This window comes from Cryptomeria japonica, chromosome 10, assembly GCF_030272615.1.
Source record: "Cryptomeria japonica chromosome 10, Sugi_1.0, whole genome shotgun sequence".
Classification (NCBI taxonomy): Eukaryota; Viridiplantae; Streptophyta; class Pinopsida; order Cupressales; family Cupressaceae; genus Cryptomeria; species Cryptomeria japonica.
The window spans coordinates 425,827,696-425,847,808 of NC_081414.1; the positions used below are offsets into that span (position 1 = coordinate 425,827,696).

The 20,113-nt window shown below is 34.9% G+C and overlaps 1 protein-coding gene across 1 annotated transcript in view; it reads right to left on the reverse strand.

Moving 5' to 3' along the window:
* Window positions 1-260: 260 nt before the first annotated feature.
* Window positions 261-20,113, reverse strand: part of LOC131034103 (F-box protein At1g70590) — an 82,200-nt gene continuing 62,347 nt past the window's right edge. The window contains exons 4-5 of the mRNA XM_057965479.2: window positions 14,377-14,559; window positions 261-663 (exon numbers count right to left, since the gene is read on the reverse strand). Coding sequence (XP_057821462.2) covers window positions 496-663; window positions 14,377-14,559 — 351 coding nt within the window. The 3' untranslated portion in view covers window positions 261-495. The remainder of the gene's footprint in view (window positions 664-14,376; window positions 14,560-20,113) is intronic.

Here is a 20,113-nt window from a genome sequence, read left to right on the forward strand (position 1 = left end):
TCATTGTACGCATTATATGGCTTGATTGCAGCATCTCCCTATATCTCGTACCATATGTACATTATGTAAGCATTAAATTCTAAATAAGATAAACTTATCTCACAAAATAACTCTCGAGACTTGTTTCTAAAACCTAGCAGTGTTTGCAGATATCAAATTTAAACACCATTTTTGAGGATACATGAATTTTCTATTAATGTGTACACAGAATATAGCATTGACTATAAAAAGCTCGAAATCCATAAGAAATGAAACAAAAATAATAATAAGATGCCAGTTGGTCTTGGATTAGAATAATACCGAACAAAAATAAAATGGAAAAAAGAGAAATTGCACAAACACTGAGTACACAATTTTTATGTGAGAATATTCACAAAGCTCAATGAAGACTCTACTCTGTTTCTTGACATTTGTCTGCTTTCAAATACAACACGATCTGCCTCATGAGATATGAATTAGGATCCCTTCTATGATTGAACAGGAAACCACATAGCATCAGCGTGGAGACTGTTTTATTTTCCAGTTATCAGCACAGGCGATTGCATGTGCTCGCAACTTTGGAGAAAGTTGCTGGAGAAGGATATCCCTGATATGTGTAGCTGCAGTTTCACCAGCTCGAGTAGCCAGTTCCAGAAATACCAAAGCACAACCACCATCACCTTCCTTTAAAATAGAAAGAGTTAAATTCATTAGTAGAAAATATAAATATTAACAAGAAGGAGAGGAAAATATGGGGAAAACAAAACAGCGAAGAAAATAAATAACCATCCATAGAGTTAAACCATGTATTCAAACAACACTGATCTCTCAAAGTTATTAGATAACTCGCAAAAAGAACATTTACACAATCGTTACAAATGCATTTCTCAATTGTATATTCCCCGTGTAACACATTTTTAGTTTTCTTCTCAACAAGTTTATTCAACTTGAAAACATATTATTTTCTATTTATGGCAGCAATTACTTTGACCTCAAAAAAATTTGTTTTGCTTTGTATGCAGAAGCCAAAACCAAGCAAACCACGTGATAAATTCCTTTTGACATAACTTGTTCATGTTCCTTAGGTAGATGGATCTCACTATTAAGTTTTTAGTTCAGTTCACTGAGAAACAAGGCAGCAATGCACATGATGGATTGTCATCTTTATTTTGCTGGTGATTATTGAATTAGAAATTTAAATGTGCAAACAAATTAATATATTCTAAAATTAACCATAAAAACAGTCAAAATGAGCATAACAGTACTTAGGAATGCACGTGCAAGAAATGAGAGACCACACAAAAGTCAAGCATAGCTAAATTATTACTAATGTGTAGAAGTATTGTGAGGAAGATACAACATGGACGAACATCACATTACAAAGATATCAAATTTTATGCATCAAAATAAGATCAGACAATATACTTTTCTTACAAAATTCAACAACAGGAAAGTTTCATCTCTTTACCTAGACAACTGCCTCGTTCTCTGCAATTCAAAACCTTTTCATTATAAATATAAAATTTTCATTTATTCATCTTCTTATATACATAGTAACCAGGAGGCATCAGTCTGGGGCAGATACAAGGACACGGATGGCATTTGTTTAATCATGGCACGAGGGCATTTGGGTATCGAGAATTTTAACACTTAAATTGTTATTTGTATCAGGACATGCCCATCAAAGTGACAAGAGATAAAGGGACTGTCCCTACATGGCATTACCCATTTCCAATGTGTAAACTGGCCATCAGCATTTGTACCCTGCCCTAGGATTTACATTAACCAATTTTGTTTTTTCTGTTACAGATTCTTATTTGTATCATGAACTTAACTAGTTTTAAAATAATTAATGGGTTCTCATTCTATCATTTTTCTGTGTAATGTCTAATTTGTATCATGAACCAAAGACAAAAAAAATTAAGGACATTTCAGAATCAATAATGACCTTTCTAACTGTATCTTTGATTAGTTTGCCAATCAAATAATAGACTGAAAAGATAAATATCCTAAGCTTGTTATGTATAAAATGCTTTAGGAAATATATGCGTGGACATTTGTTAATTCTTGACTGCATGTAGCAATGGAACATGCAATATTATGATGCCTTCAATTACTTTTGGAGGTCTCTTTAAATCATAAAAGGCATTATTCTTCCACACTTGAAATCTTATATCATTTCAATATTTACATAAGAATTTTTCTACACTCCTCAGTCAATGGATCTGAAGGAAAGGAAGAAATAATCAATAAAATTGGAAATCTTTTGAGAATCAAGATCGGACCTACTTGGCAATCATTTATGCTCCAAAATCCTGTGACAAAATTTTATCAGACCATGAGCTACATTAGAACATCATTGGTGCACAATGACTATTCTTAGTGCCTCAAGCCTTCATTTATCACTAGTGTACACCTATCAATAGTAGGGTATATAGGTGTAAGCTCATGCAACTAGAAATCAACGTTACAAGACTCACTGAAAACTTGCCAAATCCTGAGGCAAACCAATCGAAATGAGGCCAAGACTTGGGAGCCAAGTACTAGATGACTCTAGTAAGACTCCCCAAGTCTACTGGACTTGCCAAACTTGGCACATCTTGTCAAGTAGTCTTGGCTAAGATCTAAGTGGAAGCAATAAACCAGCATTGCCAACACAAACCCAGCTGCAATTTTAAGGTTGTTTCCTAAGCTACATTGTTTGAGATTGCTTTTTGAGACAGAGAGCAGCTTGATGTAATGGTTTCATCTTGCTATGTAGATCAGAGTGGCTTTGCTGGTGGCTATACCTAGTCTTTGAACCCAATCTTGTTTGTGATACATAATATTTTTGGAGGGTCGCATTTTATTTGGTCTTACTGTGAGAGAGATGTTTTGAAGGGAAGAAGAACAAGAAATTGCAGCCTAAACAGCTGCAGATTTATGTTTTTATGTGTCTGCCTTTGTTTTGTGTTTGATTGGTTTATATAGTAGTCTCTAGAAGTTGTGCACATTATACATTACTACATACTACAGACAATAGTTTGTATGTACAATTAATTGAAGATATTGTTATCTTTTTTATTTTCCTAGCTTTAAAATGTGATGTTGAGGTTGAGACAAATTTTCATATCTTCTTTGTTTTCAGAATTCTTTTTGGGGGTTTGTTTTTATTGGTATTCAAATTTCACTCCCATTATTGAGTTTTCAAATAACAATTTAAGCTATATGTTGGTTTGTGCTTTCGTAATCTTATTAAATGAATTGACTTGAAGATCATTCAAGTTGTTTTGAAAAGGTCAAGCCAAAAGTTGACAATTTGTTATTTGTAAGCCAATTATTTTGGCAAAGACCGAACTCTGATTGACTAGTTATGAATTGCATTGTAGGAGCAAGCAATCAAGTTCGACAATTTAGGGAACAATATAAATATCAACGACATAACTATTTAGCCACACTCCACTTTGGGTATGTTGTAATTTTCTTGTCATTTATGTTGTCCTATATTAGTGTTAGATATGTATGATCTAGAGTCCCATAAATAGACTCAATTCAAATCCACTTTTCTACTCATTTGATCAATGTGTACATCAAATATTTGAAGTAGCTTCTATTTGAAAAGTTTATTATGTCTTTAAAGTTGATTTAACAAAGAGTGCATAATAAAAGTTTTAAATACTTAAAAAATCTCTTTATTTCATCGTTTTTGCAAAGTCTTAGCTGAGTCTAAGTGTTGAGTTTGAATCCAAGTCAAAAATCAGCCTATTGAATCTCAATTTTGTGACTATGCTAGAAAAACATTAGTTGTCCAAGATGATGTTGCTGCCTCAACTACAACTAAGATAGCAAACACAAAGAACCACAAGGCCTACCAGCTTGTATCTAATGTTGGAATGAGTAGCTCCTCTAAGCATTAGTTTGATTTTTCTATGTAAGTTTTTGTTAATCCCAATTACATTTCTAAATCCATGGTTTATATACAGAAAACAATTTGAAGCATGTCAAAGCATTTTGTCTTTTGTATTATAATATAGTTTTTCACTTATTTCATTGTCTACATATGTATGGTAGATCTCACAGATTTGTTTTTGCATGCATTTGAAATTATTTTGATATGAGATGTAATATAATAAGTTTTTTCCTTAAAATCCACTATTTTTCAATGATAGTTTATATTTGCCGAGTCTTCACCAAGTTTTGGCACTGAATCTTATTAAAAATTGATTTAAAAAATTAATGCCAAGTCTGAGTCTCAACACTAGGATGACAAGGCATATGCAAATACAAGGAACCTATTTGCTAAGAAGAGCAATTAGCCACCACCTTGTAAACTCGGTCCTCGATAAATTGTTGAATCCATCCTCCAAAATGTTGCAATAGCCTTACATAACATGGAAGAATGTCAGGGATAGCTTTGATCTTAATAGGATCAAGGTCTATGCCTCAACAAGAAACAATGAATTTGAGAAGCTTACCCAAAAAAACACCAAAGATGCTTCTCAAGTTTCAAGTAATGTGAGATTAGCAATGCCATCCAAATATAATCCAATGATCTTGAACATCCATTGACCACTTCTGAGACTTCCCAAGGACACCACCCTCTTAACACTCTACAATGTCAAGATTAAAGTCATGCATGAAATGGGACACCACATTGGTAGGTGGTCCCAACATTTAAGATCAAAAGGTGTCATGACAAAGTAAAATGTCACCCAAGAGGTAGTAAGAGTACTTTTATGTCTGCAGGGAAAAGTGCAAATTTAATTGTACCGTAAGAAACTGGCATAAGTTAAAGCATCTCATACCCTACAACTATGTTTACAATAATTCCTATGCAAAGTATTGAAAAAAATTTATCATTAGGCTAAACCAAGCTGGAACTCCTTGTCATGTCCCTTTTTCTACTGTAAGTCCAATGAAGTCCCTTAAACTATTAATTTATTTCCCATAGGCCAATGGGTTGATGCATTGAAAGTAATTTAATAATTTAAGTTGTCCTAAAAGTAAATTTCTAAGTTACCGGTACTTCCCAGTTTTCCCCCAAATCCGGATACGATACGTATCGGATTCGGATTCGACTTGGAAACCCTGTGGATTCGGACAGGGTACTGTTTTTTTGCACCTGAAACGTATCCGCAGTTTTAGACACGAATCCCGACGCATCCGATGTAGACGTGGCGATTCCGTAGGGTTTCTTTGACGAATCTGCATCGTGCACAAATCTCAAAGGTTTTTTTCACGCGATTTTAAAGTTTTAAACAGGTAAGAAGTCTGTTAAATTTTGAAATTTTTATAATAGTTTGTTAAATTTTAAATTTTTATTATAGTTTGTTAAATTTTTAATTTTTATTATAGTTTGAACTTTGTTTATTTTAATTCACTTAATAGTTTGTTAAATTAAAAGTTAAAACAAACAAACTAATAAAAATTAAAAAATACAATTTTCCATTTTTTATTTTAAATAATAAGTTATAAAACTATTTTGCTAGGTTAATAATTTATTAATTATTATTATTTTAAATATGAATATTTTAAACTAAAATATTCATATTTAAAATAATAATAATTAATAAATTATTAACTAGCAAAATAGTTTTATTATTTAATTTATTTTAAAATTTTAAATAGGTATATTTAATTACTTATTGTGTAATTTAGAAGTTTGTAAAAATTTAAATGTTGTTATTACTTTCATAATTAATATTATAATAATTTCACTTTCATTTTAAATAAATTATTAAATTTAATTTTATATATTTAACATTTAGCAAAATAGTTTTATTATTATAGTTTGAACTTTGTTTATTTTAAATCACTTAATAGTTTGTTAAATTAAAAGTTAAAAAAAAAAAACTAATAAAAATTAAAAAATACAATTTTCCATTTTTAATTTTAAATAATAAAAGTTATAAAACTATTTTGCTAGGTTAATAATTTATTAATTATTATTATTTTAAATATGAATATTTTATAATTTTTATTATTTAAAATTATAAATGGAAAATTGTATTTTTTAATTTTTATTAGTTTGTTTTTTTTAACTTTTAATTTAACAAACTATTAAGTGATTTAAAATAAACAAATTCAAACTATAATAAAAATTTAAAATTTAACAAACTATAATAAAAATTTAAAATTTAACAAAACTATTATAAAAATTTCAAAATTTAACAGCCTACATGCAAGCTCGAAGGAATGGGGGATGGAGGAAGCGGGAAGGAATGGGGGATGTCGTGCCTCCCATCGCCTCCTCTGTCGTGGCTCCTTCGCACCTCCAATCGCGCCTCTTGCTGTGCTTTCGTGCCCGGTGCCTCTTGCTGTGCTTTCGTGCCTCCTCCTTCTGTGCTTTCGTGGCTCTTGTGGCCTCCTCCTTCTGTGCTTTCGTGGCTCCCGTGGCCTCCTCCTGTGCTTTGGAATGTTTTCTTCTTCTTTTTTAACTTTAGGGTTTAAAACTTTAAAATTGTGTGAAAAAACCCTTCGAGATTTGTGCATGATGCAGATTCGGCAAAGAAACCCTACAAAATCGCCACGTCTACACCAGATGCGTCGGGATTCGTGTCTAAAAATGCGGATACGTTTCAAGTGAAAAAAAACAGTACCCTATCCGAATCCACAGGGATTCCAGGTCGAATCTGAATCCGATACGTATCGTATCCGGATTTGGGGGCAAACTGGGAAGTACCGGTAACTTAGGAAATATGTCAAAATAATAGACCAAGTAAAAGGTGGTGGAACATTTTTATGGATATGCAACTTCTGTAGTGTGAAAAAAACTAGCTCCTACAGTCGTGTCAAAGCCCATTTTTGTGCCATTCCCCAACAAGGAATCAAACCATGTCTAGGAAAGGATGGAAATGGGATGTCACCTCAAGAAATAGCAGGATATATTAGAGAGCAAGAGGAAGCAAATGCAAGAGTCGGTCGTGCCTCAAACCATCCTTTGTTGACAGGAAGAGGAAGTAGATCAAAGAGGCCCCCTACTTCTCCATCTTATAGCGATTTTCCTGATATCGTGGTAGAGAGCCACCCATTCTTGGACCCAATTAGTGAAGAACCTGCTATTGTGAAGAGAAGCAGGGGACCATTAGAGAGAGCATTTAAGAATGATGCTAGAGAGATTGCAGATCAATCTGTTGGAAGATGTCTATATGCAAACAGTTTGTCATTTAATGTGGTACGATCACCATATTGGTAGGATATGTTGAGAAAGGTAAATGAGGCTCCACAAGGGTACACAGGGCCAGGTTATGAGAAGGTGTGTAGCACCTTACTAGCAAAGGAGGTAAAAAACATAGACAATGCATTGGCTCCCATTAGAAATTCATGGAAACAAACAGGGGTGTCCATCATTTCAGATGGATGGAAGGATACCAAAAATCGGCCATTAATTAATGTAATTGCAGTGTGCCCTAAAGGGGCAATGTTTCTGAAAGCTGTGGATTGTGAGGGACAGGTGAAGGATGCACAATTTATTGCTAACATCCTTATACAATGCATTCTGGATGTGGGACCTCAAAATGTTGTCCAAGTAATAACGGACAATGCAAAGAATTGTAGAGCTGCAGGTATGTTGATTGAGACACGGTTTGAACACATATTTTGGACACCTTGTGCTGTCCACTCTCTCAACCTCATGCTACAAAAGATAGGCAGGAAAATACATTGGATCAAACAAATTTATGTTGAGGCTGAAGAGATCCAAATGTTCATCACAAACTATAACATGTCACAGGCCATTTTCAGATCATTTTCACAGTTGGAGTTGCTAAAGGTAATTGAAACACTTCAATTTTTAAAATCTACATTTCACTTTGATGGTTACTTAATTTTTATTTTTTTTATCATGTCTTCTTTGTATTCTAATTTTTATTTTTAATTTTTGAATAGGTTGCCGAGACTCGATTTGCATCCAACACAATCGTCTTGAGGCGACTTGTGAAGGTGCGACAGCCACTTGCTAGCATGGTAATTAGTCAAAGTTGGTCCCTATGGAGGCAATCCAATACTGAAAGGGCAACAAATGTAAAGCACATGATCCTAGATGACACTTGGTGGGATCGAGTGGAATATCTTTTGAGTTTCACTGAGCCCATCATGAGTATGATCCGTTATACTGACATGGATCACCCATGTTTGGGAGAGGTATATGATGGCATTGACTCAATGATTGAGAAAATGAAAGCCATCATCAATGCAAAAGAGCAAGATCCCAAAGAAACTTTCTTCAAAGAGGTTCAATCAATTTGTGTCGAGCGGTGGAACAAAATGACCACCCCACTACATCTTCTTGCATTTGCATTGACTCCCAAATTTTATAGTGATGAAATGCTTGCTGAACCATCAAGGGTACCACCATATAGAGATTCAGAAGTTAGTGAAGGGTGTTGGACAGCACTTACTAAACTCTTCCCCTATTCTGAAATGGAGGATTTAATGACAAGTGAGTTTACTGATTTTGTAGCCTCCAATGGTCAAAGTGTTTCCGCTCTCCGTGACAAGTATAAAAAGAATTCTCATGCTTGGTGGTTCCTCAATGGCCATACATCACCAAACCTTCAAACTCTTGCAATCAAAGTTTTATCGCAAGTAAGTTTCTTAATTTTTATTGCTCTCTAAATTTATATTTTTTACTATTTTATAATTGTCACCCTCTCACTTTGTGTCAATTATTCAATAGGTTGCTAGTTCCTCTTCATCTGAGCGAAATTGGAGCACATACTCCTTTACCCACTCAGTGAAACGCAACCGACTGGCAGCAAAAAAGGCGGAAGAGCTCGCTTATGTGCATTCAAACTTGCGCCTTCTTACTCATAAACAAAATGAGTATAAGGATGGGAGCACAAAGTTTTGGGATGTAGATCCAAAGCGAACTGATTTGGATTTTTCAGCTGCCACACAATCTTTACTTACTGGGGAGTCTGATAGCCAATTTGCTGCAAGTGCAAGTGGCAGTGAGGCTGCATGTGGTTCCAGTACTCTACCTACATCATCTAATGTCAATGATGATGTTGATCTTGATCTTCCTAGTGACCCATATGATGCTATTGCTGATTATTAGTTGTGTTATTTTATTGTTGAACGGTTGAACCAATGAACAATGAATTCGATATCTATCATAACATTCAAAGTTTTGACAAATGGATATTTCATATTAGATTAGACTTATAGTAAATTTGTAATTTTGTTATAGTTATATCAATATGAATCATATATGATAGTTCCAAGTTTTGTTTAGCATATGGATGATATGTGGGATTCTAAATTTAATTTTTGTTTCTACTTATTAGACTGTATATATGTATATATTTATGATTTTTACATTTTTTTGTACAGACGTACCCAGCCCCCCCTAAAAAAAATCGCCGTACCAGCGTACCGTACCCATGTACCCGTACCCGTACCGGCAACTTAGGTAAATTTAAGTAATATTCAAAAAGACAAGTTATGTTATATTATTAAAAAGGTTGTTTTAAAAGAGGGACAAAAAGTGATGCTAAAAATGGGGTCCACATTCAAAAATAAAGTTTGGAGGGAAAAAAATGAAAAAAGGAAAATTTTATTATTGATTTCCTTGAAAAGAATATAAAAGGAGGAGTTGAGGAATGGAGAGGCGTACCAAATCATATTATCAAATTTCATGTCTCTTGAGATCAAACATTGTTCATCTTTTCTGCCTAAGATGAAAGTCCTTTGACAAAGAATGAATTTGATGATAAAAACCCTCCTATTCATTTGAATGATTACATCCAAAAATTATCATTGAGCTGAACAATTGCAGGAAGTTCTCCAATTGTAATTATCTGTTTGTGTGAGATTTTCAATTTATGTTACATTTTGGATGTGATTTTCCAAAATTTGTGTGGATTTTTTAGAACTTAGGTTTTGTGATATAATTCAAAAATATTTATTTATTTGAGTTTCTAGAATTAAACATTTAAATATTATTATGGGCCATTCCTTGGCTGGCCATACCTCATATTGCATATTGTATGTGATTAAGGGTGCTGAGTATATATTTTAATCCTCTCGCGCTGCCGTACCAAATATCTGACTGCAGCTTTTACTCAGGCCCAAAGCCACCACAACCTCGAATCTTCTTGCCCGCACTTCTTGGTATTAAAAGGACCATTACACCAATTACAAATGGTGCAATTCTTTTAGGGAGGTACTTTAATATACATTGGGATCTTTGATTGTGGCTGCTGATGAGTAAAAGGCTCAGTTACCAAGTTCGCCTGTTTTGGGGCCCAAACGCGAACCGGGTCAACACAGGCCCAGGTCTGCGTTGGGTTCGCCCTGGGTCCGGCCAGGGTTCGCCATTTTGATTGTGGGTTCGTCTTGGGTTCGCCAAGACGAACCCACAGTCAAAATGGTGAACCCGGCTGAACCCAGGTGAACTCAGGCACGGACCCAGGCAAACCCACGGGCTGGGCCAGTCAAGTCACCAAAAAGTGACATTTTTATATTAAAAAACTAATTTTTTTTTGCCTTTTTGGGGTCAAAAACCCTAATCCGCCCTTGCTAATTGGCATTTGGCATTGATCAATGATGAAGTAGCATACTATTAAATGTATTTAGATTTGTAATTTTGTATATTTCTTTAAATTTTTGCATATATATATACGGACGAACCCAACCCACGAACCCAAAAGGCAAAAAAAAATTCCCGAACCCACGAACCGGGTTCGCGTCTCCAAACCCAATCCCGAACCCGAACCGGTAACTTAGGTAAAAGGAAATCACAGTGTTTAAAAAGCTACTAATTTAAGTTTTCTTCAGCTTGTCATTCATTTCAAAAGGGAATCACAGTGTTGAAAATGCTACTAATTTAAGTTTTCTTCAGCTTGTCATTCATTTCAAAAGGCAATCGTACAATCAAGGAAGCTGCATTTTTTTTGGTATGATTTATTTCAAAAATCAATATAATATTTTTGCAAATGATAATTAGTATTTCAGATCAATGAAATAATATTTTTTCTTGTAAATTTATGTGAAGAGCACACAAATATACTGAAAGGGGGAATGAATCAATATATAAACAAACTTTTACTTTTCAAAACTTGATTAGACACAATAGCAATACTTCAAAACTTAATCAACCACAAATGCAAGATCTAGCAAGTAGGAACACTAAAAGAACACACAATTTACATGGAAACCCTTTCGGGAGAAAACCATAGCAAAATATTGCTTATATTAGAAACTTCTTACAAATTTTGTGGGCACTAACCCACAGGAAACACCAATTCCCTTTAGATGATTCGTAGGCACCAACCCACTGGAGACACCAATCCCCAGAACTGAGCACCAACTCAGCAGACGCCAATCTTTTTAAAGATGAAGCACCAACCTCCAAAAGAATAAAGTGATAAGTATTTGATCTTCTTCTTGAACCAGATCTGATCTACCTCCACAAATATGCTCAAACAGCTTCTTGAAATCTGCTCATAAACTTCAACACTTTCTGCTTATAGGTCTGCACTAAAATACTTAAGAATCTGCTCATAAGATCTGAAATCTTCAGCTCATAAGGTCTGAAATTATCTGCTTATAATCTTCAGAATTTCTGCTCTTAGGTCTGCTCGGATCTCCCTTGGATAGGAGAAAATATTCAATGAATGACTTGTCTAATATCCTCCAAACAAACTCTTACTTATACCAACTAATGTGCCCTTTCCCCAAACGGTGGCATCACTCCAAACAGGTCAGCCAAAAAGGACCATATGAATTTTATTTTATTTCATATTTTGCATGCCCAAAGGAGGCTCAAACCATGAGGTTGGCCCAACAAAAAAATCTTTTTAAATTAATTTTTGAACACCTCATAACATGAGACGGGCGCTAAAACAAGGAGAGGTCATCCCCATGCATAATTAATTTATTTCATTTTAAATGCATCAATGGAAATGGGCGCCACATATGGGGAAGGTCAGCCCAAAGCATTTTTTAATTGAATGCAAATTAAAAACTCTATTTTAGGCGTCAAAATAGGGAGGGATCGGCCAAGCCACCAAGCATAAAATAAGGAACTTTGTTTAATACTATTTCTTCAATGGATAGAATAAATTCTGCCTTTGATTTGCTTCAGCAACCATCTCTTTTGACATCAATGACAATGATCCAACACAGTTTACCACCAGAAATATTATACAATTTATATATCTAAAAGTTGATTCTTGCCTTGTAATTCTGGAAGGTTATGCCACCACAACATTAAAATCATTTACTTTCCAGCTTTATATTTCCAATGTCAACTTCTGCAGTTCACCACCAGATTGGAATTTCACAATTTGTTTTGGAAGACTTGCCGCCAGAACTAACTTCAATTATTTCCTGTTTTCACTTGTATGTAATCTAGAAGGCTTGAAGCCACAAATTTTTTTTTGTATCAGTTGCTATATTGAGTTGTGCGGCTTGCTGCCAACAAGCATTTTTTTGTAATAATCAGTCTAACCCTTTCACTGAATGCTGTCACCTTGCCCACATCAAGATTTTGGTGATCAAAAGATGTCAAGGTTGGAGGCATTGTCCATTGTGAATTCGCAAAAAGCCAAAAATAAATCAGTTTGAGACATTGCATTCCTTAAGTCAATGAATTGCAGACCTATCCATTCTTCTTCAGAATTGGGGCAATGTTAGAGACCCAAGAAAGGTGACCAAGAGCTCTAATGAAGCCTGGACAAATCCTTTTTTAGTATCTTCCTTAATAACATTGGGATCAAGCAGAGCTTGCATAATGGCTTGTGAAGATTTTGTGAACCATAACAAAGGTGTCAATCCAACACATTCTAAAATACTCCCCCACAAACACATCAACATACTCACCTAGGAAATCCAATAAGGTGATATTTCATATCAAGGAGAGACCAGATCCATTCTCAATTAATCAAGGGTCCTTAGATGACACAGGATTAATGTTGAACAAAGCCCCAAACTACCATTGCACTCTGTTGATGTTATAGCTAGGTCAGATTCCTTCTAGGGCCGACCTAGCACTTTTGGGTGGCTAATTGGCCTGTTGGCCTTAGCAACAATATCTTGCAAAGTTCAATGTATAACTTGTTATTAGGTCTGGCCCTAAATGGGCATCATCATTTGTGAAATGTAATTATAACATGTAACTTGTATTAGGTCTGGCCCTATACAAGTAACTTGTAAATTGTAATTGGGCTGACCCTATGTGTGGGCGCCAAAATGAGATTCAATTATTAATTTAAATGCAAGGCCGACCTAAGGAGAAGAGACATAAAGTCTCATATATGCAAGATCATTCTTGCATCAATATTACATTAATTCAGCAATCAATCTCATTCACACATCAGCAAACTTCCTCTGCTATTGATCTACGAATCAGTTGTCTTGTGCAGCGAATTCATCCTCGATATTATCTAGGGCTGGCGAACTTCCATCTAGGGCTGGCAAACTTCCTTTAGGGCTTGCGAATTCATCCACAAGGACAGTGAACTCCTCCTAGGGCTGTCAACTTCATCTACAAGGTCAGCGAACTTATTCTAAGGGCTGCAAGATCAAGCGAATGGTCTACAAACAGATTATTGAATCATCTATAGCAAGCATACCTCAGATAAGTCTGCCCTAGTGTGTGCCCTAACTTGGACTATCATCTGCTGATTATATTACGCTTCAAGTGTTGAAGCAAAAGTTGTAGACTTCTACTGATTTTGAGTTAATATAATCTGAGATCTTTGCTGCTGGGTTTTTCACCTCCAAGAGGGAGGTTTTCCCAGGGCACTGTTGTGTTATGTGTGTTTATTGTTTCATTTCTGCATGTTGTTATCAGTCTGATCTATAAAGTTAACACGCTCCCTTCTTTAAAGCATTCCAAAGACAGAAACAACTCAGCACCAAGCTCTCATGGTTCAATGCAAGGAAGGTTAAGCACAGAGATCAAGGTAATGTCCTACCTGAGTCTGAAACTAGGAAGAAAATCCACAACATACATGGCCCTGAGATTGTTATAAGACTATTCTTCATGAAAGAGAACCATGGTATCAACTGAGATTTGACCAAAGTTAACCTAGAGCCCAGTTTCTCACTCTAAAGCCACAAATTTCAAAGAAGAGGTATTCACTGCTCTGATCAGGTTTGATCACATTGTCCAACTTGTACCCTAAAGGAATGATATATCACTAGGAAATGCTCAATTTGCCCAAGAGGATAAGAAAAAGAGGGAAAGAAGCAACATATATAGGGGTTTCCATTTTTTTCCATTCATCTGAAAATGTGAAGTACAGAATTTTTTAGTCTTTGTATGTATGCAAAGCATATATATTAAAAAAACAATATTTTTTTCAATTAATCATAGAATGTACAGACAAAAATAGAATGAATCGTATTTAAGAATCTAGCTTACTTCGGAATGAAACTTATAGATAGTCACAAGAACAGTAGTGCACTTACAGCAAAGAGGGTAAGGCCATGCTCAAATTGTGCTTTTTTATGGCCAGCAAGTGCTGCACGCTTCATCCATTTCCTTGCCTCCTGATAATTGCGTGCAATGCCTTCCCCAGATAAGTAGCATAAAGCAGTATTGTACATCGCACGGGTGCTTCCACCTTCTGCAGCTCTTAGATACCACTTGGCCTGTAGATGAAAAAACATGCTAGAACTGATTACCTATCCACATGAAGACACTAAATATAGCAACCTAAAACATACAACACTTTATTATTCTATCCAGGACATTTTGAACACTTTGCTCTTTTGAATAAATGAAATCCTATTTCGTCTTTCCAGAAGTTGAGAACTTGGGGCTGATTTCATATAACCACCAAAAACCTTTGGTCTAATTTTTCTTAATTTTCCAAATCTTCCTCTGATACTATCTACAGAAATTTTGGTAACAGGTGTCCCTACTACCCTAGTAGATAAATAATATACTCATTGAGTAAAAGAGGAATTTAATTTTGATAATAACACTTGTTATGGTGAGGTTAACAGAGCATTACATTCAGCTGTCATATCTGTAAGCTATCATAATTTAATTCTATATGTACTCTTTGATTGATGCTTTAAAAGACTGACAGTAACACTTGTTATGGTGTGGTTAATGGAGACTGAAGCAATGTGTCCAACTATCATACCTATAAACTAAACTCTATATGCAGTATTTGGATTGATGCTGCAAGGGATCTCCAATCGTCATATTCACATTTAACAAAAACATTAATATTCCCAATATTTGTCCAGCAATGTTCATCATGGTAGATGATTGCTCATGTCTTAAGTATGCAGGAAAAATGTATACAGCATTTCTTGTTAAAGTATTGTAAAGTATTTTGGTGCCATTGTCTACATACATCATAACCTCAGAAGCATAACTACTATACAAATCATAACTGATTGGAAAACATACTGTGTTGATTTGTTGTGAGGTTGAAGAATCAAAACCTAGAGAAAAGAAATTCACAAGATTTTACATTTCTAGAGCACATAGTGGAGAAAGGTTTCATTCAAGAAAAATGATGGGATACAGCACATAAAATTGTCAAGGAAAAATTTGTTTAGGGCAGTGTGAGGATCATAGTTCCTCCCCTGTTAGCATGGGTGGCTTATCTTCTTTAACTATATTTGGAAAATTTACAATGATGGAATCTACATACTTAATACATATTTATATTGAAATAAAAAAGAGTGCATTATATGCATGTATAAATAGGAAATGAGAGCAAATAATAAGACACCCTGCAAGGAACGGTGATAAAGCTCCTCTACCAGATCGACCTACAGAGATTTAAGAGAGTAAAATCAATAAGCCTAATGTAGAGATCTATAGCGAATAGGAAACCTTGTAGACCATCCAACATAATTTCAATGAATAATAAACAAATCAACAGAAATTGTATAGAATGCATGCAAGTAATGCTACTGATGAAAAACAAGAGGCATGAAAAGCTTCCACATATTTAACTTTCATTGACCTTCTAATATTTTCAGATTAAAAATCTAATACTTGTTTCACACAATCCTCCTTGCATTAGATAGTCCAATTTATTTACAAAGGATGCATGAAGCTCTAATTATTACATTAAAAGGTAACAGTTATGTGAGAGTATCTAACCTGTAAATACCTCACAGAACCTTACAACTGCCCTCTTTTCATAAAATAGAAAAATTCCAATCATAATCACTTACGCTAGTTTTAGTTGGATAAACCATAAACAAGATCACTTTAACTGATCACATTATAAATCCAAGATCTAACAGGTATCCAGAATAAATGCACAAATCAATCACCTAAAGTTCCAAATGCCTTCCAAGTCACCATAAGGTTAGCAATCCTCATGTAAATCTACAAAGGCCTCGATCCTGTCTAAAAAGTACTGCCATTACAAAAATCTGGTCCACCTGCTAAGAATCTGCTCCATCAATGCCAAATCAAAGGATCATGAATTGTTTTTATGATGCTTTAATAGGATGACAAATACTGGTTTGATGTGATTTTTTTCTTGTATATTCTGATCTTTTACATCACTGATGCAGAAATGAAGGATAGATACTCCCTTGATGAAGACTTGATTAATAGACATCACATGGATGCTCTAGAAAACCTTTCAAATGGATTTTGAGTCTTTGACCTAAGACAATGCTTCATCTTTATGAGCGTTCGAGAAAAGATTATTAAGCTCTTTGTAAGATCCCCTATGTAATCTTGCCCAAATTTTCACTTTTCCCAACTTAGTAATTTCATCAAATAGTTTGCTTGCTTATGGTCATTGACTGTTAAAGGTTTTCTGTTTGTTTTTGTTTCATCTTGCAGAGATACCATTCAACTTTGCAAAGCACTCAAACAAATAGATAACAGCAAGATGGAAATGTCTCTATTCATAAACCAAGATATGGCAAGATTTACACAATATAATGTACCAAACCAATGAAATTCTGACCTTGAGGTGACTGAAATAATATTGCACACATCTGAAATTCAATCTGAAAGGTTCTTGTAGTAGTACATGGACATGAACAGCAGCAACTCCAAGAATACTATGCTCATTTCATACACAGTTTCCAGTATTGAACAGCAGCAAATAGAATAGCAAGTTGCACATCCCAAGCAAACAAATATTGATGAAGCTTTCACAAATATTTCAGTTCTGAAAATACATTTTGCAGCACTCGGAAATGTACAGCAGCCCCCTTTTTTATGTCAACCAAAGGTTTCCAAACACCTAGCAAATCTCACACCACAATGACCGTCAATAGGAACTTGGTGTCCAAACCCACAAGAAACGTTTAAACAAATAACCCACACGGAAATAGAAGCTTCAATATCAACTCTACCAATACCAAAATGCTCAATACCTTCAATGAATCCAAACTCATCCAGCAAAAACCCTTATTTCATAACATTGCGTTCAGACATAACTTTCCTGGCAAAATTTCGATCACAACAACAAAACCTGAAATTTATCTTTTCAAAGACTTCATTAACTTCATACCATAACCATTGAACTACCGATGCAAAATCCAAGTGACTCTGCCAATCACCAGCTAGGGAGAAAGCTTTCACCACTGAAACTAATCTTCCCAAGAGGGTTTTCATCCTCCAAAGGCTGAGATAAACCAAGTTCAATCTCTAGAACCACAAGGGTTTCAATCAGAGAAATAGAATAAACTCAATATATCAAATGAAATCTCAAACCTCTTATTTATAAGCTTTTCTGGGAATTTTCTAGAAACTCCATTATAAAATCACTTTATTAATTTATTAAGCCTTTTAACTCCAAAAAGTTATTTATTTTATTTTAAAAACATTTCCAGCACTGAAAGTCACTTTTAAGCATCTCATCATTTAAAACTTTCCGTTCTCTTTCCGACAAGCTATAATACTAAGGTGTCCAATTAAAAAATTCGTTTACAATGGCAACCTTAGTAAAATTAATTAAATATAGTTCAATAGTACACCAAATTAGCGACAATGGTCGAAAAGCATTGAAATTGAAAACTGACTGCGTAGGAGTGATCCCAATGATGAAAGCTGATAAATGGACCTGAATGGGTGACTTAATAAAAATAGACACTCCCTCCAAGAATCATGGAACCCAAACAAAAAGCCGGAAATAACATCTGAAAGCATATATGACTCTTCTAAAACATCTGAGCTCACTAGTAACATCAAATTACCCCTCTAAACACACTGACACAAACCCAGAAAGTCAACGCCAACTGCACCGCAAGAGAACCCAAAAAAGGGGACATTACAATCTTGATTAGGAGTTGTCATCCAATGAGACTAAAACATCCACTAAACTCATTGATAGGACCTTGAATCTCTTCCAAACAAAGGAAGAGCGCCTTGTTAGAGAGTCACACACCCAATTCCAACTTGTAAAACCATTCCAACCAGTCACAAAAAACACATATACCCATTTTTAAAATGTACCTGACATCAAAACCATGCCGTTCCAACCCACCATGCTCATGTAAATCAAATACCTGGTCAATCCAGTCAAAATTGGGTTAATTTGGGTCAAAACATGTTTTGTATGCACACAATTCAAAAGGAATTGGTTTTTTCTGTCAGCCCATGGGTGTTTGTCTATAATGTTTTTGGCACTCTCAAGCAGAACTAAGTTTAACAGATAAAGAAAATTCATGATACTTGAAGGTTTTATTTATGGTCTGAGCTTTATTTTTCATGATTTGTATTCTTTTAAAAGTGTCTGCTGAAAGTTATTAGACATTTGTTTTCATTTTCTGTTTTGCATGGGCTTGCAGGTACAGAAAAGGTTAGATAGGGTACAGCTGATATCCACGTTCCCATCTGAATACTGGGAATAATGGTATCCTTCATTGATGCACCAATTTATAACTCAAAATCAGAAGCAGCATCTGTGATTCTTCCATTTTTTAGTTCTAAGTTCTACCGAAGGACGGCAATGCTTTTATAAGCTCTATTCCCATCAGAGTATATTAAATATAAAAATAATGAATAGAAGTATTATCACCACAAAGTGATCCCAAAAGCAATCAATAAAAATAAAAAAATGAAACTCTAAAATCCTAATACATTTAAAGAATTACTTACCTGCTCAATTGATTTTGTGTGATAGCAATGGAGATCATCCAGAAGAATAACTAAATGCCACAACCCATTAGGCACAAATATAACCTGCCCAGTCCTCCAAATGCATTCAATGGGTCTCCTTTTCCAGTGTTTAATCTCTCCATAGAAATTCATGAACCACCCAATTATAGAACCTGGTGATGCCACCACCTCTGCACCATATGGACTGGGATGCACAACTGGAGGGACCACACCAGGATGGAAAAGAACCCGTTTCTAAGAGCCCTTTAAGACTGCATTCCATGCAGAAGCACTGTTAGGGTCTGTGTGGAAGGAAGCACCCGATCAAGCTGGATCTAATATCAGCCATCAGTAATCACTAATCAGGCCTCTCCTTCCCTAGCAGCGAAAAAAAAAACTTCCCAAAATTTGTACCTTCTAATTGATGTTTGGACTTGCTTTCCCTTTCTATGCACTTTAATGGCGTGACAACTTCCGCAGTTTTTTGACCATGTTTTTATGAGTATTTTAGCATCTTTTAATTTGCCATGTTTTTCCCATTTAAACCTATGTAATTGAATTCCATTTATAATTTTGGTTTGTCATGTATGTATAATGTGACTATGATTCCAACACATCAAGGTGTTTGATCCCCACTCAGAGTTTTTTGTATAGGTGCATAGGTGAGTTAACCGTTTTCTAAAGCTCATTTTGCAAACAATATAATGACTTAGACAACTTGTGATGTTTGTTCTTTAGAAAGATTGACTTATTGATTTAGTCCATTCATGCTTCCTTGCAATCATTGATTAACATCTCAAATATATTGGAAGATATTGTACCCTGACAAAAAGTTGTATAGTCATGTTTCAAGCTAAAATACTATCATTTTACATCTAGCAAGTCATCACTAGATCCTTGTCTCTCATGGTCACGAATGTCATATTTGTTATCTTTAATTAGTGTCTTTCTAGGACAAAAGAAGCTTTCAAACACATCAAATGAGATGAAGAACGAAGTTTGGATGGGGGAGAAGATACAAAATTGACTAACACTATATAAGATGGATGCCTTGAAGTATTAGTAAATGCCAATGCCCTAATTGTCCCAAATAGAGTGAAACATGTCAAA